General features: G+C 34.0%; 1 protein-coding gene across 4 annotated transcripts in view; it reads left to right on the plus strand.

Annotated features, from left to right (window-relative positions):
- LOC145297482 (calcium-dependent protein kinase C-like) overlaps window positions 1-20,826 on the plus strand; it is a 731,210-nt gene that overhangs the window by 517,143 nt on the left and 193,241 nt on the right. For all 4 annotated transcript variants that reach the window (XM_080143353.1, XM_080143354.1, XM_080143356.1 and 1 more), the window contains one exon: window positions 19,464-19,620. In XM_080143353.1, coding sequence (XP_079999479.1) covers window positions 19,464-19,620 — 157 coding nt within the window. The remainder of the gene's footprint in view (window positions 1-19,463; window positions 19,621-20,826) is intronic.

Raw genomic sequence — 20,826 nt, forward strand, 5'->3', positions numbered from 1 at the left:
TTGTTCATATATTTAAATTTCCACTTGTTGGTATGATTGAAGGAGCAGAGAGGGAATTCCAAAAGTGGAGTAGTCCAAGTTAAAGGTAGCCTGCTCTCGTCCTGTCAGCCATGACCAGGTAGAAGGCATATGTAATTCATAATTGTATTTTTGAGTGTCACTTGCACTGAGGATTAACCGTCAACCTCCGGAAGACTAATGTAGAATTGATCATTAATTAGCTCTTAATTTATTTATTTATTTATTTTTTTACACAGGAATCACCACTTATCAAAACCCGGAGGCCTCTCAAGGACAAGGGTTAATGAGTGTACAGTGATCAAGGGGAACACGTCGTAGTAAGCATTAGTAGTGGAAATTTGGTAAATTGAATTACTTAAGGGGATGGTTCAACAAGAATTTGTTTACATTGGATTTGAAGCAGCTGGAAAGCAGGCAAATGGAACAGAATTCCACGGGTGTGCAGTTCTAAGAAAGAAACTTTGTTCATGGAATATATGTTTAGGTTTAGGCACAGATAAAGAGTGGGGGAAATTATTGATAGTGGTTTCAGCTAGACAAGTGTTTTCCGTGAAAGTCAGGACAGGGAGAACCATAGATTGGAGCTCAGACGAGCACTTGCCATGAAAATAACAATAAAGCAGACACAGGCTTGCAACATGTCTTCTGTGGGAAAGAGGTTGCAGGGAAGAAAAGGGCATCCCCCACTAGGCTACAAAGTCTATTTTGAACTCTGTCAAGGCAAGATAAGCTGCAGCTTCCACTCAAATGTGGCAACAGTACTCTTTCCTTGGATGAACTTGGCTCTTATATAGGTAGAGAATTGCATCAGCAGTGAGATATCTACTGGACCAGTAGAATGATCCCACCATTTTTCCAGCAGCCTTGGCAATGGATTTGATTTACGTATTCCATTTCAGATTAGAAGTAAAGGTCAGACCTAGAAGCTTGTCCAAGCATGGAGTCTCCAAAAGACGAGCCATTCATTTCAATTGATGCCAGATGTTGATGATGGAAAAATAGAAGCTTGGTTTTAGATGCATTAAAATTAACCAGCCACCTCTTTCCCCATTGCCTCACATGATCAAGATCAGATGAGAGAGATCAGAAAGAACTTGGTCGTTTACAGCCTTTGAAATGTTGCCATAGATGGTAGTGTCATTAGTATAAATGTCTACGAATGATTTAAGTATGTGATTTGGAAGATCATTAATATAGATCAGGAAAAGAGTTGGGTCCAGGATGGATCCCTCAGGGACTCCAACATTAATACTGTGAGCTTCAGATTTCTGCCCATCAACCACTACTCTTATGAACCTACCAGAGAGAAATGATTTCATAATTGAAAATACATTTCCAGCTATACTGTAGCTGGAGGTTTTGTGGAGTAGACCATTTATGCTATACCCTATCAAAATCAATTACCCTAGAAAGGAAACCTCCATCAAGAGATTCACTAACCTTATTAGATATAACCATTAGCACATCTGCTGTAGATCTAGCAGAACGAAATCCATATTGCATGTCACTGAGGAGGTTATTTTTGCTGAGGTGGTTGACTACTTCTCTATTTAACACAGATTTATAGCAACTTACTCATGACACACAGGAGACTGATCGGTCTGTATTGAGAGAGATAAGCAGTCACCTGAATTTTTAAATACGGAACATGCTAATGAGATTTTCCAGAGTGTTGGGAAGCAATTCTCCTTAAGACAACGCTTAAGCAGCTTTGTAAGTATGGGAGGTAGTTGCTTTACTGGAATCAAGGTTTTTGATTAGCTTGGCAACATCACACACAGATATTTGTATATCGCATAGCATGTTTTCAGATACAGGAGGAAATACAGGGGTTAGCGGCCCTGATGGCCTCATGTCCATTGATGATGGTTGGGATAGAGCACACATTTCTATTTAGGACCCTGTTTGCTATTTACCAAAACTGATGGGAAACAAGCTGTTGCTTAGCTACTTTGGACTTGACGGACTGAGCATACAACTCTCTCACATTCTTTATTACTCTTTTACAGTGGTAGCTGGCAGTCCTGAAGGCGGCTTTAGTCTCAGTACATCTATTACATTGGAAGCAATGTAAATAGTGATTTATTGTGCCACAGAATTCCATACAAATTAAGTTTGACAAGACACACAAACGTCGTTAGAATTCAAAAATGAAAGCTGTCATATGAGTGATCCAAATACAAATTTTATGCGAAAACCTTTTTTTCGGAGATTATCTCTCCCAGACTTGTTGCTCTACCAAGGCTCTGCTGCTATTGCAGAACCGCCCTGACAGAACTCGTAACCATTGCATCACTGCCATGATTATTTCTTATAGAATCAATTTTTTAAATTTTGAAATAAATCAACAATGGGGGAGGGCTTTTTTATCCTAATAGCTTCTTTCCTTGAACTGCTAGCCTTTGGAGTTCCCTCTCTGCTGCTTGTTTCTTTGACTATATCAGCATGCAGAAGTTTAAATGTAATGTGAACAAGCATCTCGCTGCAAAACTCCCCACTTAGAATACACCTATAAGCATGGCCCTTAATTCACAGTAACATTTCAGTTTAAACATGGCTTGCTTTGACTGAATAAAATTAGAAAAAAGTAAATTTAGTTCCTCGTGACATTTAATTTTTTTTACCTTTAATGAAAGTGATGCAAGCTCCCTAGCAGACCTCGAACATGAAATATTGAAACCGTCGAAGTCGGTAAGCAATACACCACTGCAATGATTATTTCTTAGAAAATCAAGGGTTTTTGTTTTTTTATTGTGGAAAATCCCTATTTGTTTTGTTTTTGTAGTTCTACATTTAGCAAGTCTTCAATTAAATGCAACTTCCTTCATTTTTTTTTTTTGCTTCTGTGCATTTCTGGTCGCAATTAGTTTGCGCATCAGACCCCATCCCCCTTCACATTCAAGTTTTTGTTTTGCCGATTTATGTTGTATCGATTATTGATGCTTACATCTGTTTTTCATGCGTCTCTTTTCTTATAATGAACAAGGTTCTTATAACCTCCGGCTCCAAACTCTTTTCTGGTTCTAGAATCTTTGAGTCATTCCCCTCTTTCTCCTGCTTTCTATTCTCTCTCATATAAATATTTATATATTCAGAAAGTGTGAGAGGATATATATATAATAATTTTCCACAGCCGAACCAATGTCGCAGCCCAAAAGAGTTAAGAAAGCCAACAAACCGGAAGTCTAAGACTCAAGTTTCGCCGTCATTTGGGCTCATCAGTTAGACGTATCCGCGCTCAGGATTTGAAACCCAAACCTCTTGCATGCTAGGCGAGCACTCTACCAACTGAACAAACATGCCACACACACAAGAAAGTCTATTAACTCACACAGATCAAGCAACCCGCACATATATATAGGAGGTAAAAAGAAAAACAAAACTTTACGAAACCTCTTTTCGTTTGTTTCATCACATCACTTCACACCCAGTCCCCTGCGTTGCTTTAGCCTTCTTTTATTCCTCCATATTTATTATATAATTTGTCTATTTATAAGAAGAAACTGTGTCCTACTTGTAAAGATGAACATAATGTTAATAAACCTTATGTCTATAATTTCTTCCACTTTTCATTAAAACAAAATTGATTACATAATTTTGATATTAGAAAATGTCTAAAATTAAATGCTTATGTGGTCTTTGCAAGAAATTGAAATTGATGGAATTTTGTGTGGATTGGTGTCTAATAACTAAATATTCAATTTAATCCAAATCTGAAATATTTAAATTTTCAAATTCTAAGTTCTGTTCATATTATGCAAATCTTTTAAAAATGAAACTGAAATAAGAGAAATGTTCATTAATTAGCAGCGGTTCCCCAACTTTGCTGGGTCGTAAAATACGCTCAAAATATATTTTAATTCATGCAGAGTTCATATTACAGAGCCAATTCTCTATTGAATATTATATTGAACCTCATATATATAGTCGTGATTTCAAAAGTTAAAAAAAAAATGACTTGGGTTCCATCAGCTAGAATTGAAACCAAAACTTTTAGCACTCCAACCTTATTCCCTACCGATATAGCTATCGAGAGATAGGTAAGAAAGATTTAATATTAAATGACTTGAAGAAATAAATTAAATTTGGTCATGCGCAGAAAGAAATAAAAATGTTGGCAAGGTGAAATGAACGTTTTGCATTTCAACTTGCCGATATATGTTAAATATTTACACACAGAGACACACACACATATACATCAACTGTTTTATTTATATAGATTGATTGAATATTGTTCGATTTCACAAAGATCAAAGAATTTACATTTTCGCAAAGAGCTTCCACTTATGTAAAACAAACAAATCACATAAAACTAGGAATTTTTTTTCTCCTCTCAGACAGCCTGTACATTGCTAATTTGGAAGTTTTGGGTTATTTTTGTTTTCTTTACAGCCTCGCCTCATATGCTATGCACCAGCTGTGTATTCAGTATCATCAGTACAAATAGTTTATAAATTTTAGAGTAAAATTATTTTCAATAAATGTACTAGATATTTCCGGTGTGTTTTTTTCCATTTGTACATTTGTATTTTCCATTTGTATTTTTTTCGATTCACTATAACTTGGCCATGCAGTGTTATTAAAATTAAAAACTTCCGGTTTATTGTTACTATTCAGCAGTTAATAAGCAATAGACCAGATAGCAATTCCCCTATGTAAACGCTTGAACCTCTCTATTGTTCATATTAAAGTATTGTGTTGGTTGGTTGGTTGTTTTTGTTTTACGGCATATCAACCCTTTTCGGGTTATTTAATGCCAAATCCAAAGATTTTGAAGAAATTTTTTTAATAGAATATATTTGTTATTTTCATGTCAGTTTCTATTTAACCCATAGTTGGGACCCTAACAGGTACTACCACTCCAGGTCAGAGTGGACCTGGGAGCAATGGTAATTAAAGGGTGGCTCCACGCTCCCCAAAGCCCACAAGCTGGGGCCTCACCACTGGATTTAGTTTAAGGTCATATCCAGGACCCCCATTGAGGGACTTTTACCCTCTGCAGGGGGGCAGTCGGCGTATTCTAATGCCCCACTGACAGGGCCAAAGTATTGTGTATTTTAAAATTGTCCAAGTTAATGTACAGTGTAGCACAGACCTTTCATTGTGTCAAAGTGTCATGTTGTCAGTGTTGTTGCATGAAGAAATACACTTAAATATCTGCAGAAATGTGAAGGTGGACTCACTTTTGTGTCACACTGTATATCTCCTTTATTTCGTTATATATTAAGGAATATTAGCAATCAAAATCCTGTTTATATGTGCCATATTTTTCTTCATTACATTCTGCATTATGATTGATTAAATTAGAATATGTAACTATGTTCAAAATAGTATTTTAATTTTTATTCCTGACAAACCCCTGCACAGAGACATTAGAAACTCAAGAATACTGTCTAGTAGGCATTCTTACATCTCAAAGCCAGCTATGGTCTGCATATATCTGGAACCTTCCAAAATTGAATTATATTTCTGGAAGCTGGATAAAAAAGTTGCTTATGAATTCAATGCTGAATGTTGCATATTTATTGCGTCAAACTCCCTCTAATTGTGCTGATAAGATTATATCGAAATAAACACAATATCTTGTCTGAAACGATCATACACTGGTTGTTTTTTGACGTGTTCTCTTGGAACATGTAAATGAACTTATATTAACTAAATTCATTCACTCCATACTTAATGTTATATATATATCTATATATTGTTTGATTGATTGATTAAGTTCAGGTACAACTGCTAAACTTCTGGTCGACCAACAATATCGATTTAGGCAAGACTATTCTACAGCAGATATCCTAACTATAATCTATGAACGTATATACTATACACTAAACAAAATAGTAGAGGGTAGAGCGGTAGCCCTAGATATATCTAAGGCTTTTGGCAGGGTATGGTGCTCAGGAAAATCAGATCATACCGTTTCACTGGACGAATACTTAATATAATTAAATCCTTCTTAAATAAGAATTCAGGTTGTCCTCGATGATCGAACATCGAAACAATATGATATAAATGCAGGTGTACCTTAGGGGGTCTATCTTTGGATTTTTATTATTCCTAATAGTCATAAATGACCTGATAAAATTGTCTCTGAAATGGGTTTATTTGCTGATGACATCACGCTTTATATAACAGGCACCAGGGGAAAAACAAATTAACACATATCTAAGAAAATGGCAGAAAAACTAGAGGAAGGCCTCCAATCTGTAGTGGAATGGGGACAAAAATGGATGGTCACATTCAATGCTGCCAAGACTAAGCTTGTGTCTTTCAATAACTACAAGAAACTCTCAATCACAAATAGCAATGGCTAAAGATACATTAATTGAAAGTACTTTTTTCAAACTCCTTTGCTTTTATTTTTTATTTTTTTTACATGGAGTTCACCACTTATCAAGGCCCAATGGCCACTCAGGGATAAGGGTTATTGTGTGTACAGTAATCAAAGGGATAGTGTAGCAATAGTATTGGAGAATTGGTAAGGTGTCATTACTTGGGGGGGGGGCGGTTAATCAGGAACTTGTTTGTGTTGGACTTGAACACATCCAGGTTGAAGTCGGGAGGGAAACAGGCAAGCGGAACAGAGCTCCACAGGCGTGCACTTCTCAACCACCAATAACTATAGCTAAAGATACATTAATTGAAAGTACTTCTTTCAAACTCCTTTGCTTAAGGTTCACAGGGAACATGAGCTGGAACAAATATATTGAGAGCATTACCAAGACTGCTGCAAGGAAGGTGGACTCTCTCTACCGTGTTAGAAAGTTACTTACACCTGAAAGTATCTTGTACCTCTATAAGGTTACCATTCGCCCATGTATGGAGTACTGTTGTGACATTTGGACTCATACATCTGCTACTAGTTTCTCGCTCCTGAATAGAGTTCAAAAGAGTCGCCAACCTGATAGGTCTTGAACTGTAATCTAAGCTTCAACCTTGGTCCCTTTGACTAAATCTTACATCTCTCTCTCTGTGCCTATTTTACAAGTATTTGGATGCTCTGACAAACTGCAAGCCCTTGTACCCCTGACAAACTTGACAAGCAGCAAAATCTCACCCCTACACAGAGATCCCTAGATGTAAGAAAGCTTTCTACTCTGATAGTTTCTTCCCCAGAATTGCGAGACTTTGGAATTCCTTTCAGGTTTCCTGCTTTCCCAACTGTACTGACATGCAGAAGTTCAAGTTTAATGTGAACAGACATCTTTCTGCTGAACTCGCTACATAGTATCGGTGCATATGTCCCTGATAACAGCCCTTACATCAACGTGGCACTGTGGCTTCTTTGGCATGAAAATGGCATTAAAAAAAAAATGTAGTTAGCTTGAACTAAAACCAATATTTCTTCAAGTGTTTGATACGAATGTAGCGACTTTATTTTTCTTTTGTTTTTCTTTTGATATTTTTCGGGCGGCGAAATTCATTAGATTAAATTGGGATCATGAAAAAGTATTGAAACACGTCGATTCCTTACTATGTTTATATAATTTTATTTACTTTCATACAATAACTCTTTTTCATTCAAAACAAGGTATAGTGCCACTTGGAACATAGGGACTACTATTTGGGGTCTGTGAGATATTTGTTCATATCACATTTGCAATTTATGCATATTAGTGCAGTCAGTATAGTATAATCAGGGAAGCAGGAAATGGAGAATGAACACCAAAGTTTACCAATCCGAGGGGAGAAACTTTTAGAGTAGGTTTTCTGACATCTAGGGACCTAAACAATAAAGAGGTGGGATTTTTTTTTAAATTAACGTGAACACTAGAATATTTCAATTAAAAGTCAAATATGAACAGGTAAAATTGTAGAGGAATAAAAGGCGAATCAAATCAGGTATAGGTTGTTTAAACAGTTACATTAAATGTAGCTTAAATTTCCAGTTTTTGAAAAAATTACAAGTACAGTCTTTCTCTTTGCCGGCACTGTATATATACTTTTTTCGAATTTTGCTTACCAAACTCATCCGTCAGTTTTTGGTCTACAGACATGAAACTTAATATATAGGGTATTTGAGCCCATGCGAAACTTTATATTTGGGTTTTAGCCGAGGAAAATTGGTGCAAAAGTGTGAAAATTTTAAAAAAATGGAATTTTCAAGGTAAAGGTCGAACGACGGCATTACGAATATGCTTGCGTAACTTAATAGCTATTTGTGATGTTTTAATTTTTAACTTTGCAGCCAACGTGTCTTCATAGCTCAGACATTAACATCAAAGGAAAAAGTAAATTGTAAGCTGACCATTTTGGTTTTGATTCTCGGTGGTCGCGCACAAGACATTTTTTTTTTTACTTTTTAAATCATTACTACGTATTGGGTCCAGTATAATATAATAATAAATATGAAATTGCATTAACCAAAATATATTTAGACGTATTTTACGACCGGGTAATGCCAGGCGGCCTGCTAGTATATATATATTCACCTGTTATCCTTTTAAAAAAATGGAATCGCCTGATCATTGAAGAAAAGATTCAAGCAAGGGCGAACGGTCCAAAGTTTTATGATATATGTGTGTGTGTATATATATATATATATATATATATATATATATATATATATATATATATATACACACGAGCAAACAGTTAAAAAGCACTTTGAAAAGGAAACACTAGATAAGATTATTAACTGTTTGATCGTATTATAAGCTCTATCTCCTATTTGGTTTTATCGAGTTTTTACATCTGGCTGAGATTACTTTATTTATAAATATTAAAGAATTAATATTTATAATATACTTTAATTTTACCATCTTGGATCATTTTGGTAAATTTAATTTTTATTTTATATATATATATATATATATATATGATTATTTCTTATTCATTGAAGAACACAAAATGTTTTTTAATGGCACGGTTATCATGTCTTTGTGACTTTGTTCAAATGTTCTCTTTACAAAACGTATTCTTTGATTCTATAAAGCTTTAAAACTTCCTACAACCATATTATTTAGATGCAATTTCATGGATTTACGCTGTTTACCATCTTTTACCTCCATTTTTTTTTCTCCATCTGAAATCAAATCTGTGATTTTTATTTCCACCTGATTTTCACCACCTCTCTCTCCTCCTTCCTCCATTAATCTACTCCCACTCCTCAATTGTTGCTAACAGTAAACAGCTGTTGCTGCTGTCAATTGTGCTGCCCTTATCTGTGAGCTTTCACCATGGACATCTTAATGTTTCACTAAGTTGTAGCTACCACCAGCCACGACAGTCGCACGCAGAGTAGACGTACACACTTGTGTGCGCATATAAATAAACGCTATCTGATATTGCCCGGCTGTCAAAATGTGTAGAATTGGAATATTCACAAAAGTTTATTGGTCCATAGCAGTTCCTCAATAGATGCTGGCAGATTGCAGCATCATCAACTCATTATCAATATCTATATGCATCCATCAATTTCTCTGTATTTGGTATCCCATTAAATTACATCCGTTAGAAAAGTCTCAACTTGGCATGTATTTTTTTTTTTTTAGTAGGGGTGGGGGTCGTCCTCTAGTTCTGACCAATTAGTATGTCATCTATGGATTTTTATGCTGGGCTTCCAAAATCAACAGATCAGATCATTCCTGTAATGATCCAGTTCTTGTTGATTTTGCAGTGCAAGTTGAGTTCTGTGCAGTTCTAGGAAGTCCACCCTCAGCATATAGCATGAATGAAACGTAGAATATTCTGTGCAGCTTAATTGCCATATATATTTTATAACTTATTTTATAACTTACTACCTAGCTCTACCAATGTTGAAGTAAATACTTAAAGTTTACGCATAAATTTATACTTTTGTATTTATGTGATTAAATGTTAATTTATGTGATTAAATGAAGTAGCCATATATATATATATATATATATATATTCCAGGTTAGAATTATCCAAAATTAAAAACCATTGAATTTCAATAAGGTTGTTGATAGTTCTCAATTTAAAGAGCAAGATATTATTTTATTTAATTTAGGTAAACAAAATTATCATAAGTCACTACAATAAATCTACTGTTTTAGTCTTAAAAGACTTCATCAAGCGACAATATACCTCTGGTTTTACTTCAGGCTTTCAGTAAAACCAGAGGTATGTTGCCGCCTGATGGTGATATTTTTTATGACTAAAACATTAGATTTATTGTAGTGACTTATGATAATTTTGTTTATCTAAATTTAATAAAATAAAGCAAAAGTTAAAATAATTTATGGAAAAATCATTTACTTAGTCTCCAAGAATTCACCATCATCAACCAGTCAGTGTACGATCGTTTGAAACAATACAGAATTATTTTGACTTGAATAAAGTCTCATCATTAACACAGTGATTTGACATAAAAACCTTAAATATATGATCAACACTTAAGTGAGAATATATATATATATATATATATATATGTATATATATATTACCATATCCTTTTATACTTCAACTTTTTTCTTTGTTTCTGCTTTCATAATCATTATGAAACCGTATAACTTTCACAAACTGTTAAAAACTTTTTTATGCAAAAATTAATACAATTCATATTTGTAGTTTCTTTTAATGCATTAATCTAAAACATTTATTGCATATTTTACAAACCTCTTTCCTCTGATGATAAGAATTACATTTTTCGAAACTCCATGGAATAAGGCCTTTCCAGTTTATCTGTACTCCTTGTCGGATAATTAAAACTTTTGTATACCTTCTTTACAGGTTTTTAATATTTTTTTTGAGAATTTGAATTAATTTTCAATAAGATTTTTCTATTATATATATATATATGTGTGTGTGTGTCATTAGAAGTAGACCACTCCAGACAAGTTGAGAATTTCAGGCTGTATTATCTATGGACATAAAAACCTATTCATCAGGAAAACTCTTATCTAGAATGAATAGTAATTCTGTAATATTTCAAGATGTCTGATATCCTGGCATAAACCTTTATATCTATGAAGCAATTAGTTCAAAAGGCCAACCAATCTCTTGTGCGGTCTTTTCTCTTAGCTAAATAGATTTGCAGACTTGCCGTTTGCAGCATGCATCTATGCATCCACTTAAAACATGCAGCAGTTAGCATGTTTACAAATCGACAAATAAATGGAAGAATTTTTAGAATATCAAATCATGGCTGCCAATTTGTTTTTGATTACAGCAGTGTAACTTTTTTGATAATAAAATGCATGACATTTTGCCACTTTTTATCCCACATGAGCCTAAATGTTCATTATGTAAATGTGTGCATTTGACGTATATCAACTTCTTTTTTCAATGTTGACAGATGAAACAAAGAGGAACAGCGGCATCAGTTTAGTTAAATAAATAAAACCTCTTTTCATGCAGAAAGAATACAAAGACGTTTTATTTTTTAGAGAGAATTGACTTGGATAGGAGAGAGAGAGAGACTAACTTTCTCTTCACTAATTAATTATTTAACTTGAATCGTTGAGTGATCGAGATATCGAAGTAAAATTTCACACTTAGCGATCATCAAAGTTTTCTTTCTACATTATTGGCCGACTGTCTCCTGCAACCCATGGCAAACTTGCATTATTTGATGTCTCCAGTTCGACCTTCAGAGACACTCATTTGAAACCTTTGATTTCTCTTAACTCGACAAAACGTCATTCATCGTCTCCATTCATACCTCTGTTTTCTCTAACTGATCCAACCTCTCGATTAACTTTACATGTTACTCATCCTTGATTCTGTAACATGGCCATTACACTTTAACCATCACTGCATATCAAACCTCGGGCCCACACACTGTCTGGTACCGTCGCAGGAACGAAGGAAAGAAATAAAAATTCGACTTGGCATTTTTTTTTAAGTGCAAATGAAATACATTTATTTGGCGTTCTTCCAACAACAACGCATTTTATTATCTTTCAAAAATCTTTTTGCACACGTTTGACAATGCTCTGGCATATAACATCTGCTTTTTAAAAGTCTCTTTCCCTGGCACTTTACACCTGCCATAGCTAGCGTTTTCTCATCCTTATCTGTCCATCTTGTTTGGCATGCAATTTACTTCTCTTGATCATGTGGTGTATTTTTTCTCCTTTTCTTGTCATACAAGCTCACATACACTTGCTAATTTGTGTATCACTAAAACGACTGCTGCTAATATTTTCACTGGTCAGCTATCTTAAGGCTGCTGCTGATTTTCTCACTCAAGTGCTAAACAGACTGTTACAATTCGACTCTGGAAATGATTCTGTTTTGCAGATTTGGGTCATCATGACATGTATTCAATGTGACCATTGTCAACGTTTATACTAGCTGACTTAATCGCTGTTGACAAAAGCTCCATAATATGTAAGAAGAGTTAGTTGCCAATATACATAATTGTTCCTTACTGGTCCTTACCTGTGCTACTGATTGAGTTTGTCACATGCAGCCTCCACAACGTACATTGAAGAGAGATAGAAAACAAACGATGCCAATGATTAAAACAACACCAATGAATGGCAAGCCTTAGGTTTTTATTAGTTTCTTTCTCCTAAACTGGTTGCCCTTCTCGAGATTTTCAGTCTATTTCAACCGGAGAAGAGGAAGAAATAGTCTTATACTTTGCCATTGTGTGGAGGAAAGTCAATAGATACACGATCGTTTATTGTATGTAGGGCTATACTAAGTTCCCCTAAATAGGAGCACTCTGGATTAGACAACCAAAATTGCCCCAGTTAATAAGGATTTTTCCTTCTGTGACTGAGGAAAAAACAGGTACTATACTTTGATTCTTGAGTTATTGATGAAATTGACAGAACATTGAGATTGAAACATAGCAATGATTTCAGCTCATTGTGAACCAATTTCGCATTGGATCAATTATTGGTATGTTTCGGACTGTTGTCCTTGTCTTAGTTGTCATGTTTCTTTCCTCCATTCTAACTCGCTCTTTTTTCTTCTTCCTCTTCATTCTTCTCTCTCTCTCTCTTCTCTCATCTATCCCTCTTGCTATCCTCTCATCCTCTTTCTCTCTTCTCTCATCAGTTCTTTTCTTTCTCTCTCTCTCTGTGTAAATAGTATAATATACACCGTGTGTACAGATCTTGTTACGTCGTGTTGATTCTAAGTGCAACGAGTGGGAAGAATCTGTAGAAGAATTGATTTGTTTCTCCTGCAGGGGTAAAGTGTGTGTGTGGTGTATGCGAGGGGGAGGTGTCTTCTGCAAAAGAAAAAAAAAACACGAATATTTTGAATGGCAAGAAGAAGAACGAACAACAAAATGGCTGGTTCAATTTCCTGAATAATAGAAGAGCTGGAAGGTGGTCCTCCCCCTTTTCTTCATCAATACGAATAATAAGTAAAGGAATGTTTGACTTATTTTTTTTTTGTTCTATTGACATTCTTGCGTTTATTAATACTCATATTCTCGTTCAGTCCAAGCACATATTATTATATAAATAATTCTTTATTTTTATATATATATATATATATATATATATATACACACGCACACGCGCATGTATATATATATATAAAAACATGCGCATGTGTGGCTATATGTAGATGTATATGTAAGACTGCGTTAATTTGTGTCTCTATTTGCAGAAAATCACAGCCAAACAAAAAGTACAAAAAATTTCTTTTTTTTTTTTTCTTTGTCTTCACCTGACCTCAGACACCATCATTGTCTGCCATTTTAATACGGAAACTGTTTTTTGGTGTGTGTGTGTGTGTGTGTGCGCGAGCATGTGTTGGGACAGGTAAGATGTGTGAGTGAGTGACAAGTTCTTAATTTTGGTAATGGCATCGGCATGTTGGACCTCCGTTAGCAACCCTCTGGTTGAATGGTTAACAATCGCAAACCTGCATGCGCATGTTTATGTCCATGTGTAAGGCTGACTGGGAAGCCATCAGGGATCACATCAGAGACACTCTATCGAGTAGTATCTTTTCTCATCTTGCAGAACAGTGTGCAAATGAAACTGTTGAATGGTTCAAAGCAGCAATTGAAGTACACATTCCTATACGGAAGTACTTTATCAAATCACCCTCTCCACAATGGTCCACCTTTGATTGTGCACCTGCAATCGCTCAAAGGCAGCATGCATTCTGTAAGTTAGAAATAATTGTAAGAGAGAAATAGCCGCAATCAAGAGAAGTGATTCCAGAGTCATCAGAAAATGCATTGAATCACAAAAACTAGGAACTCTTTATTTCTGAATTCATAACAGTGTAGTAAATAATGGACAATTGACAATTTCTCCACTATCTAACACCCTTGAGATTGTTTGCACAGAAACTGAAAAGCCAAATCTGCTTGCCCAATGTTTTGCCTCCAACTTCACTTTAGACCATGCAGACCACCGCCTCCCAAACTTCCTTTTATGGACAGTAGCCACACTCGATGATCTGAAAGTCACTCCTTCCCTTGTTCATGAAGTCATAATAAATCTAGACACCTCGAAGGCATGTGGACCCAATCTTATCCCTGCTATACTGCTAACGAAATGTTGAGGTTGTTCCAGTTCTTTCCAAACTCTACAATAAATGCCTTAAAAAAAAAAACTTGCTTTCTCAACTGTTGGAAAATTGCTGCTGTTGTACCAGTTTACAAGAATTCTGGCGAAAGAAGTGATCCACTCAATTATCGCCCCATTTGCCTCTTTCTCTTCACTAAAATCTTTGAGTCCTTAAGAGGACTGGGTCTCTGCTTCCCTGACTGTCATGGCATGCAGAAATTCAAGTGAACAGACATCTTGCTGCATAACTCCATAATGTCACTGCAAAGCTGGTCCCAAACAGTAGCCGATCACCACTGTGGCTCTGTGCCTTGTTTTGGGGTGAAATGACAATATATATATATATATATATATATATTCTGTTTATTATACAAACATTATTGATTACATATGTGCATCAGACCAAAAAAAAAATTGATATTCATCATCAATTTTTTTTCGTCTGAAGTGTTGTCCCTGAATTGGGACTCCACTGAAACATGTATGCACATATGTAACCAATAATATTTGTATAATAAACAGAATATATATCAGTTCTGTCTTGCATTGAGCACTCTTTAATAATCACGCGAGTTTCATTGGATTTACATCTAGGAAACCATCGGTGTGCGTGTGTGTATGTATATATATTGATTTTAAACTACTAGTAAAACTAACTTCTATAGATCATCCCCCCCCCCACACATGCCTTTGTTTGAAAAAATATATGCACATTTAACAGGTGGTTTTACAATAATCAACTTCATAGAAAAACAACTTCATAGTTAAATATTTAGAGATTTATAAAGAATCAGAATTGGTAATTGTATTGGAATAAGGAATTTAGTATGGAATCGATAATTGTATCTGAATCAAGAAAAATATTGGAATCGTCCCATCACTAATATTTACATCCTGCCACATTGTATAGTGGCCATCTTCCAGCAAACCTTACAATTGGATGTCAGGTGGCTTATGCTCTCTACTTCTGTGGCAGAACCTGCACTTGTTATGATTGGTCATCAAGCCTTGATCTTGGACAGCCATCCTCTCGTGATTGACCCTCTTTTGAGCCAGTGTACAGAGCCTTTCTTTTGTATACATTTCTGTGTCAGTTCATCCAGAAGCTATTATGAGATGAAAGATGAAGCCATTATGAGATGAAAAAGATTTTGCTAAATTCTCAGTTCTTAAATATTGTCAGGTTTGATACGTGTCTCATCACCAGTCTATGACTTATTCTTAGATGAAGATAATATGAAAGTTTTCATAAATACAGTTTTTAATGACTAATATATATATATATATATATATATATATCCAAGGCTACAATAAAGGTTAATTAATGTAAGTTGGTAGTGTAGTAATTGTTGATGGTGTAACTTGGGTAGAATTTGGATTATTTAAGACAATGGCTCAACAAAAATTTGTTTACATTGGGCTACTATGTTGTATTTAACCAGAAAGCAGGCAAATGGAACAGTGTTCCCCATGAGGACCATTCTCGGAAAGAAGTTTTGCTCATGGAATCTGCGTTTAGATTTAGGTACAGATAGAGAGTAAGGGAAATTGTTGATAGTGGTTGTAGCTAGTTGAGTATTTTTTATGAAAGTTTGGTAAAAGAGATAGATTGGAGCTCAGACGAACACTTGCCATGAAATTAACAATAAGTATAAACAAGGTCGCAACGTCTCTTATGTGAGATAGAGGTTGTGGTGAAGAGAAAAGAGCCTCACCTACTAGATTTCGAAGCCGGTTTTGAACTTTATCAAGGCTGGATAATGTGTGCCAAGCAGATCCTACCCTGATGTTTATCTAGAACTGGTTTTCCGATCTATTTTCTGTTGAAGAAACATAAATTGGAGTTTTTTTGTTTTTTTTTTGTACTTTGGAGATTTTAATTTTTGTTTTCTAGATATTTTTAACATATTTGTTACAAAATCGACTTGTAATGTGGGTTTCTGAGCTTGCTACATCGTTCTGATGTAAGCACACACGCAAGCTGATGTAGTGTAACGTCCGTTTTACATGGTAACACACATTAGACATCAAAGAATTGTGTCATGGACCTAATATAAATCAATACACCGTCTTTAAAGAAACTCGATCTTCCAACATTCAAACTGCACAGCATGAAGTTCAACAAATTTTGATTAAAGTAAAAGTTTTACAGGCCAACTACCCTTCCTAACACAAACCCAGTGAGTTAATGGGGACAATTTTTTTACTGAGACATTTTTAAAGATGGCGTTTACTTTACTGAAATCAGAAATTTATCTGACGATTTTCCAATAACAAAAACGATTCTTTGTTTTTTGGATTTTTTTTTAAACTTAATTTTCCATTGTATATGTTAATAACAAAACGATAAATATTTATGGATTTTAAACTGAAATTCATTGATCACCACGCCCCCCCCCACCGCTATAACTGGTGTATTTTTTTCATTTGTGAAAATATGTACACACATTGAGTTTTACAGTAATCTGAAAATCAAAGAAAAAGCAAAATTTATGACTGAATATTTAGAATCGGTAATCTTATCGGAATCATGGAAAATGTGTGTGTGTGTGTATATATATATATATATATATATATATATATATATATAAATTGAATAACTTCAAACTATAATATACATATATAATTGAATAACTTCAAACTAAAATATATCTATATATCTATAAAAGTGAACGTGTCTGTCTGTCTGTGTGTCTGTCTGTCTGTGTACATTTCCCTACGCAATAACTCTGTCAATTTTTAGTCTATAGACTCGAAATTTGAAATACCGGGTACTGAGATTTGGGAAAATCGATGTGATGGGTGTCAGCCAGAAATTTGGCTTTTAAGGGGTCAGATTTCAACGATTTGACCTTTAAGAACTCTACCAAACTCCTCCGACAATTTTGGGTCTAGACACTTGAAATTTTAGATATAGGTTCCTTGGATCTAACTTAATAAAGTGATTTGAGCCCGAAACTATAAATTTTAAGGGGTCATAATAGGAGTCAAAGTTTTAAAAAATTAACCATTTTTTTTTGTTTTTTTGCTTTTTTTGCACAGCATACACCTCCAAACACCCGAGCAACGCCGGGCACCCCTGCTAGTATATATATAATTGAATAACTTCAAATTAAAATAAATATATATATATATATATATATATATATATATAATTGAATAACTTCAAACTAATATATATAAAATTGAATAAGTTCGAACTAAAAACATTTTTTTTTCAAAAATGCTCAGTACATGTAGAACTTTTGTAAGTGGGTTTTCTTGTATATATATTACAGAAGATCAGAACATCATTAGCGTCAGTTTCAAGTCTAAACACATGGAACTCCTTTGTTTAGCCTTGAAATCGATTATACAAATATTATCTTTTCTATTGTATGCTCATTTTTTATTTTTCTTATAATTGAGCAGACGTTCTCATACTAAACTTCTATATATACCAGCAGGCAGCCCGGCGTTGCCCGGTCGAACAGTATGCTTAAACATGATATTGTAATTCATGCAGATTGCATATGTATTATTATAGAATCAATTCTCTATTGAATATTATATATTACGATGAATAATTTGCCTGGTGGACTAATTTGCAAAAGCAATTAAAAAAAAAGAGATAATAATGCCGTTCATCAAATTCTGTCTGTGTTTGTTTACAATATCACGTCAGCTGATATTTGGGCTTGAAGATGACTGCCCTGGAAAAGTCACTTCTGATTCATGTTTAGTTTAAAAATAAGCAAACAAAGAAATGATTTGCAGCAATATCAAATGATACCTCTTCTTTTATCATAAATCGAACTCATTAATAAAAAAAATTAAAATAAAATGGTGAGGTACACCCGGACTTGAACAGGGGATCATTCGATATGTAGCCGAATGCTTTGTCACTAAGCTAAACTTTATTATCTTTCTTGGCCAGTGTAATATAAAATATTCCTCTGTAAAAATGTGTTTTTATCTATGAGAGAAAAGCTATTTTTAAGATTGGAGTTTTCCGATTTTTGATACTTATTGGATGAATTTCTGTACAAAACATATCTAAGAACACTGCCAGACATATAAATTATTTTTGTGTGAAATTAGCAAATGATAGGTTTTGAAACGGCTGAGCCTATGAGGAAGGAACACACACACACACACACGACTTTTATATAATAGTGGAGATAATAGTATTTTAGATGAAGTTTTGTTCATAAAATTTGAATATGTAAATCTGTTTATAAAATAGTGCTATATTTATCTCATTCGTACAAACGTTTTTGGTTATATATATGCATACCTATTATGAAACTTTGGTCTTTTTCTTGTGTGAAAATATAAGTGCTTTTATGTGATAAAAATAATGTTTCTGAATTTTTGAGATGAGGGTTGATTATTCGTTTTATTTCGATATATTGGCCTACTGTTCTCATCTTGAGTCTTATTTTCACAGCATTTCGGTAAATGTAACCTCCATTCTTCAGATGTATCATGTCATGTCGAACTCTGGATTCTTCATGGAATTTCAAATGGAGCGCTTCAGTTCATCCACAGGAATAGCATGCTCTTGTTAACCATGACTAGGTAGAAGTCCTAAGTAATTTGCAATTGTATTTTTGAGTATGAAAAAGATGGAAAGATCCTTGCGTTCGATATGATATGTGATATGATATGCCTCAAGAAAGTTTGAGGTTACATCAAGCAAAATGTTATAAAACTAACACTCAAAACAAGAATAGTACTCTGAAGTATTTAAATAAATTTTTAAAAATAAATGAAATTTTAAATTCATTTTAATCCGCTTCATGCATCATATTTTGCTGACTTTTTAAGAAAAGAAGTTTGTGTCCTGTTTGCAAGATTTCTCAGAACTCTCCAACATTGCAATATATTTCATTCTCAATATCACTATACACCAAAAAAAAAAAGCAATTCTTACTCAGACATAAATCTTACAGAATTATAAACTTTAATTTTTTTTGTAATTGTTTAATTTTTGCTTTCTTTTTTGTTTCAGTTCAAGAAGCCAGGAATTTGGTCCCAATGGATCCAAATGGATTAGCTGATCCATATGTGAAAGTGAAACTTATCCCGGATGAATCTAACAAAACTAAAAAAAAGACAAAGACTGAAAAATCTACTTTGAATCCAATTTGGGAAGATTGTTTTACTTTGTAAGTAGAGTTCATTTGAAACCTTTATTTTCTTTTATTTAAAAATTCATTTTCTTTTATTTCTTTAACTTTTAGTTCACCATAAACAATACATATTGCCACTGAAGTTCACCATAAACAATACATATTGCTACTGAAGTTCACCATAAACAATACATATTGCTACTGAAGTTCACCATAAACAATACATATTGCTACTGAAGTTCACCATAAACAATACATATTGCTACTGAAGTTCACCATAAACAATACATATTGCTACTGAAGTTCACCATAAACAATACATATTGTCACTGAAGTTCACCATAAACAATACATATTGCCACTGAAGTGTGGCAAGTTTTGCAAGACTTAAAAAGTCCTTGAATTTTGACTTTTGCCTTGAAAAGGTTATATTTTTATTCTTCCCTTGAAAAATCCTTGAAAAAATGACAAATTTCTTGAAAATGTCTTAAAAAGGCCTTGTAAATTGTATTTTTTTTTCTGTCCAGTAAAAATTTGTGTCAAAATATTAAAAATATAATCGAAATAAATATTAAATTATTTTTTAAGTATTAATAAAAAATATGATTAAAATATTTTTTTAATACTGAAAATAAAATCAAGATACATTGTTCTGAAATTGCATAGTATTGTCGATACAAGAGTTATGTCCCTTTATCACAAAATTACCCTAGGTAGTTTTGTGATAGAGGGATATAACCGGTCTAATTTTCAATCATCACAAGTTTTTTTTTTCTCATTTTTGTGGGGAAGGGGGATTCAAATCTCTCTCTATTTTTACTTCATTTATAATTTAATGTGGGGAGGGGGCACAAGGGAGAGAAGTAGTGGCGGCTACCATAAATAAAAATGACCCCTTTCCAAAAATAAAGCTTGTGTGAACAAGATTCTCCAATGGAAAATCCCTCCACCCCACCCCCCAAAAAACATTATGATAATTTAAAATAAGGACGTCCAAGCCCTAAAACTGGACAAAATGGCAGCCATCTTGGTTGGAATTTTAAAAAACATAAAGAGAGTTATTATTTAAGATGAATTCAAAAACTACTTAAAGACACCAAAAAATTATGCAGGTAGATTGCAAAGTAATTTTTATTGGCTATACTAACATTTATTTGTTATATATTTGTTTTACTACTTTTTCAAATCGTTGTGGAATGGAAAACGAACCCTAAATTTTATTTTTTAAATTTGAATTTTGTC

This window comes from Euprymna scolopes, chromosome 18 (genome assembly GCF_053919585.1).
Source record: "Euprymna scolopes isolate OS-2025 chromosome 18, ASM5391958v1, whole genome shotgun sequence".
Taxonomy (NCBI): Eukaryota; Metazoa; Mollusca; class Cephalopoda; order Sepiida; family Sepiolidae; genus Euprymna; species Euprymna scolopes.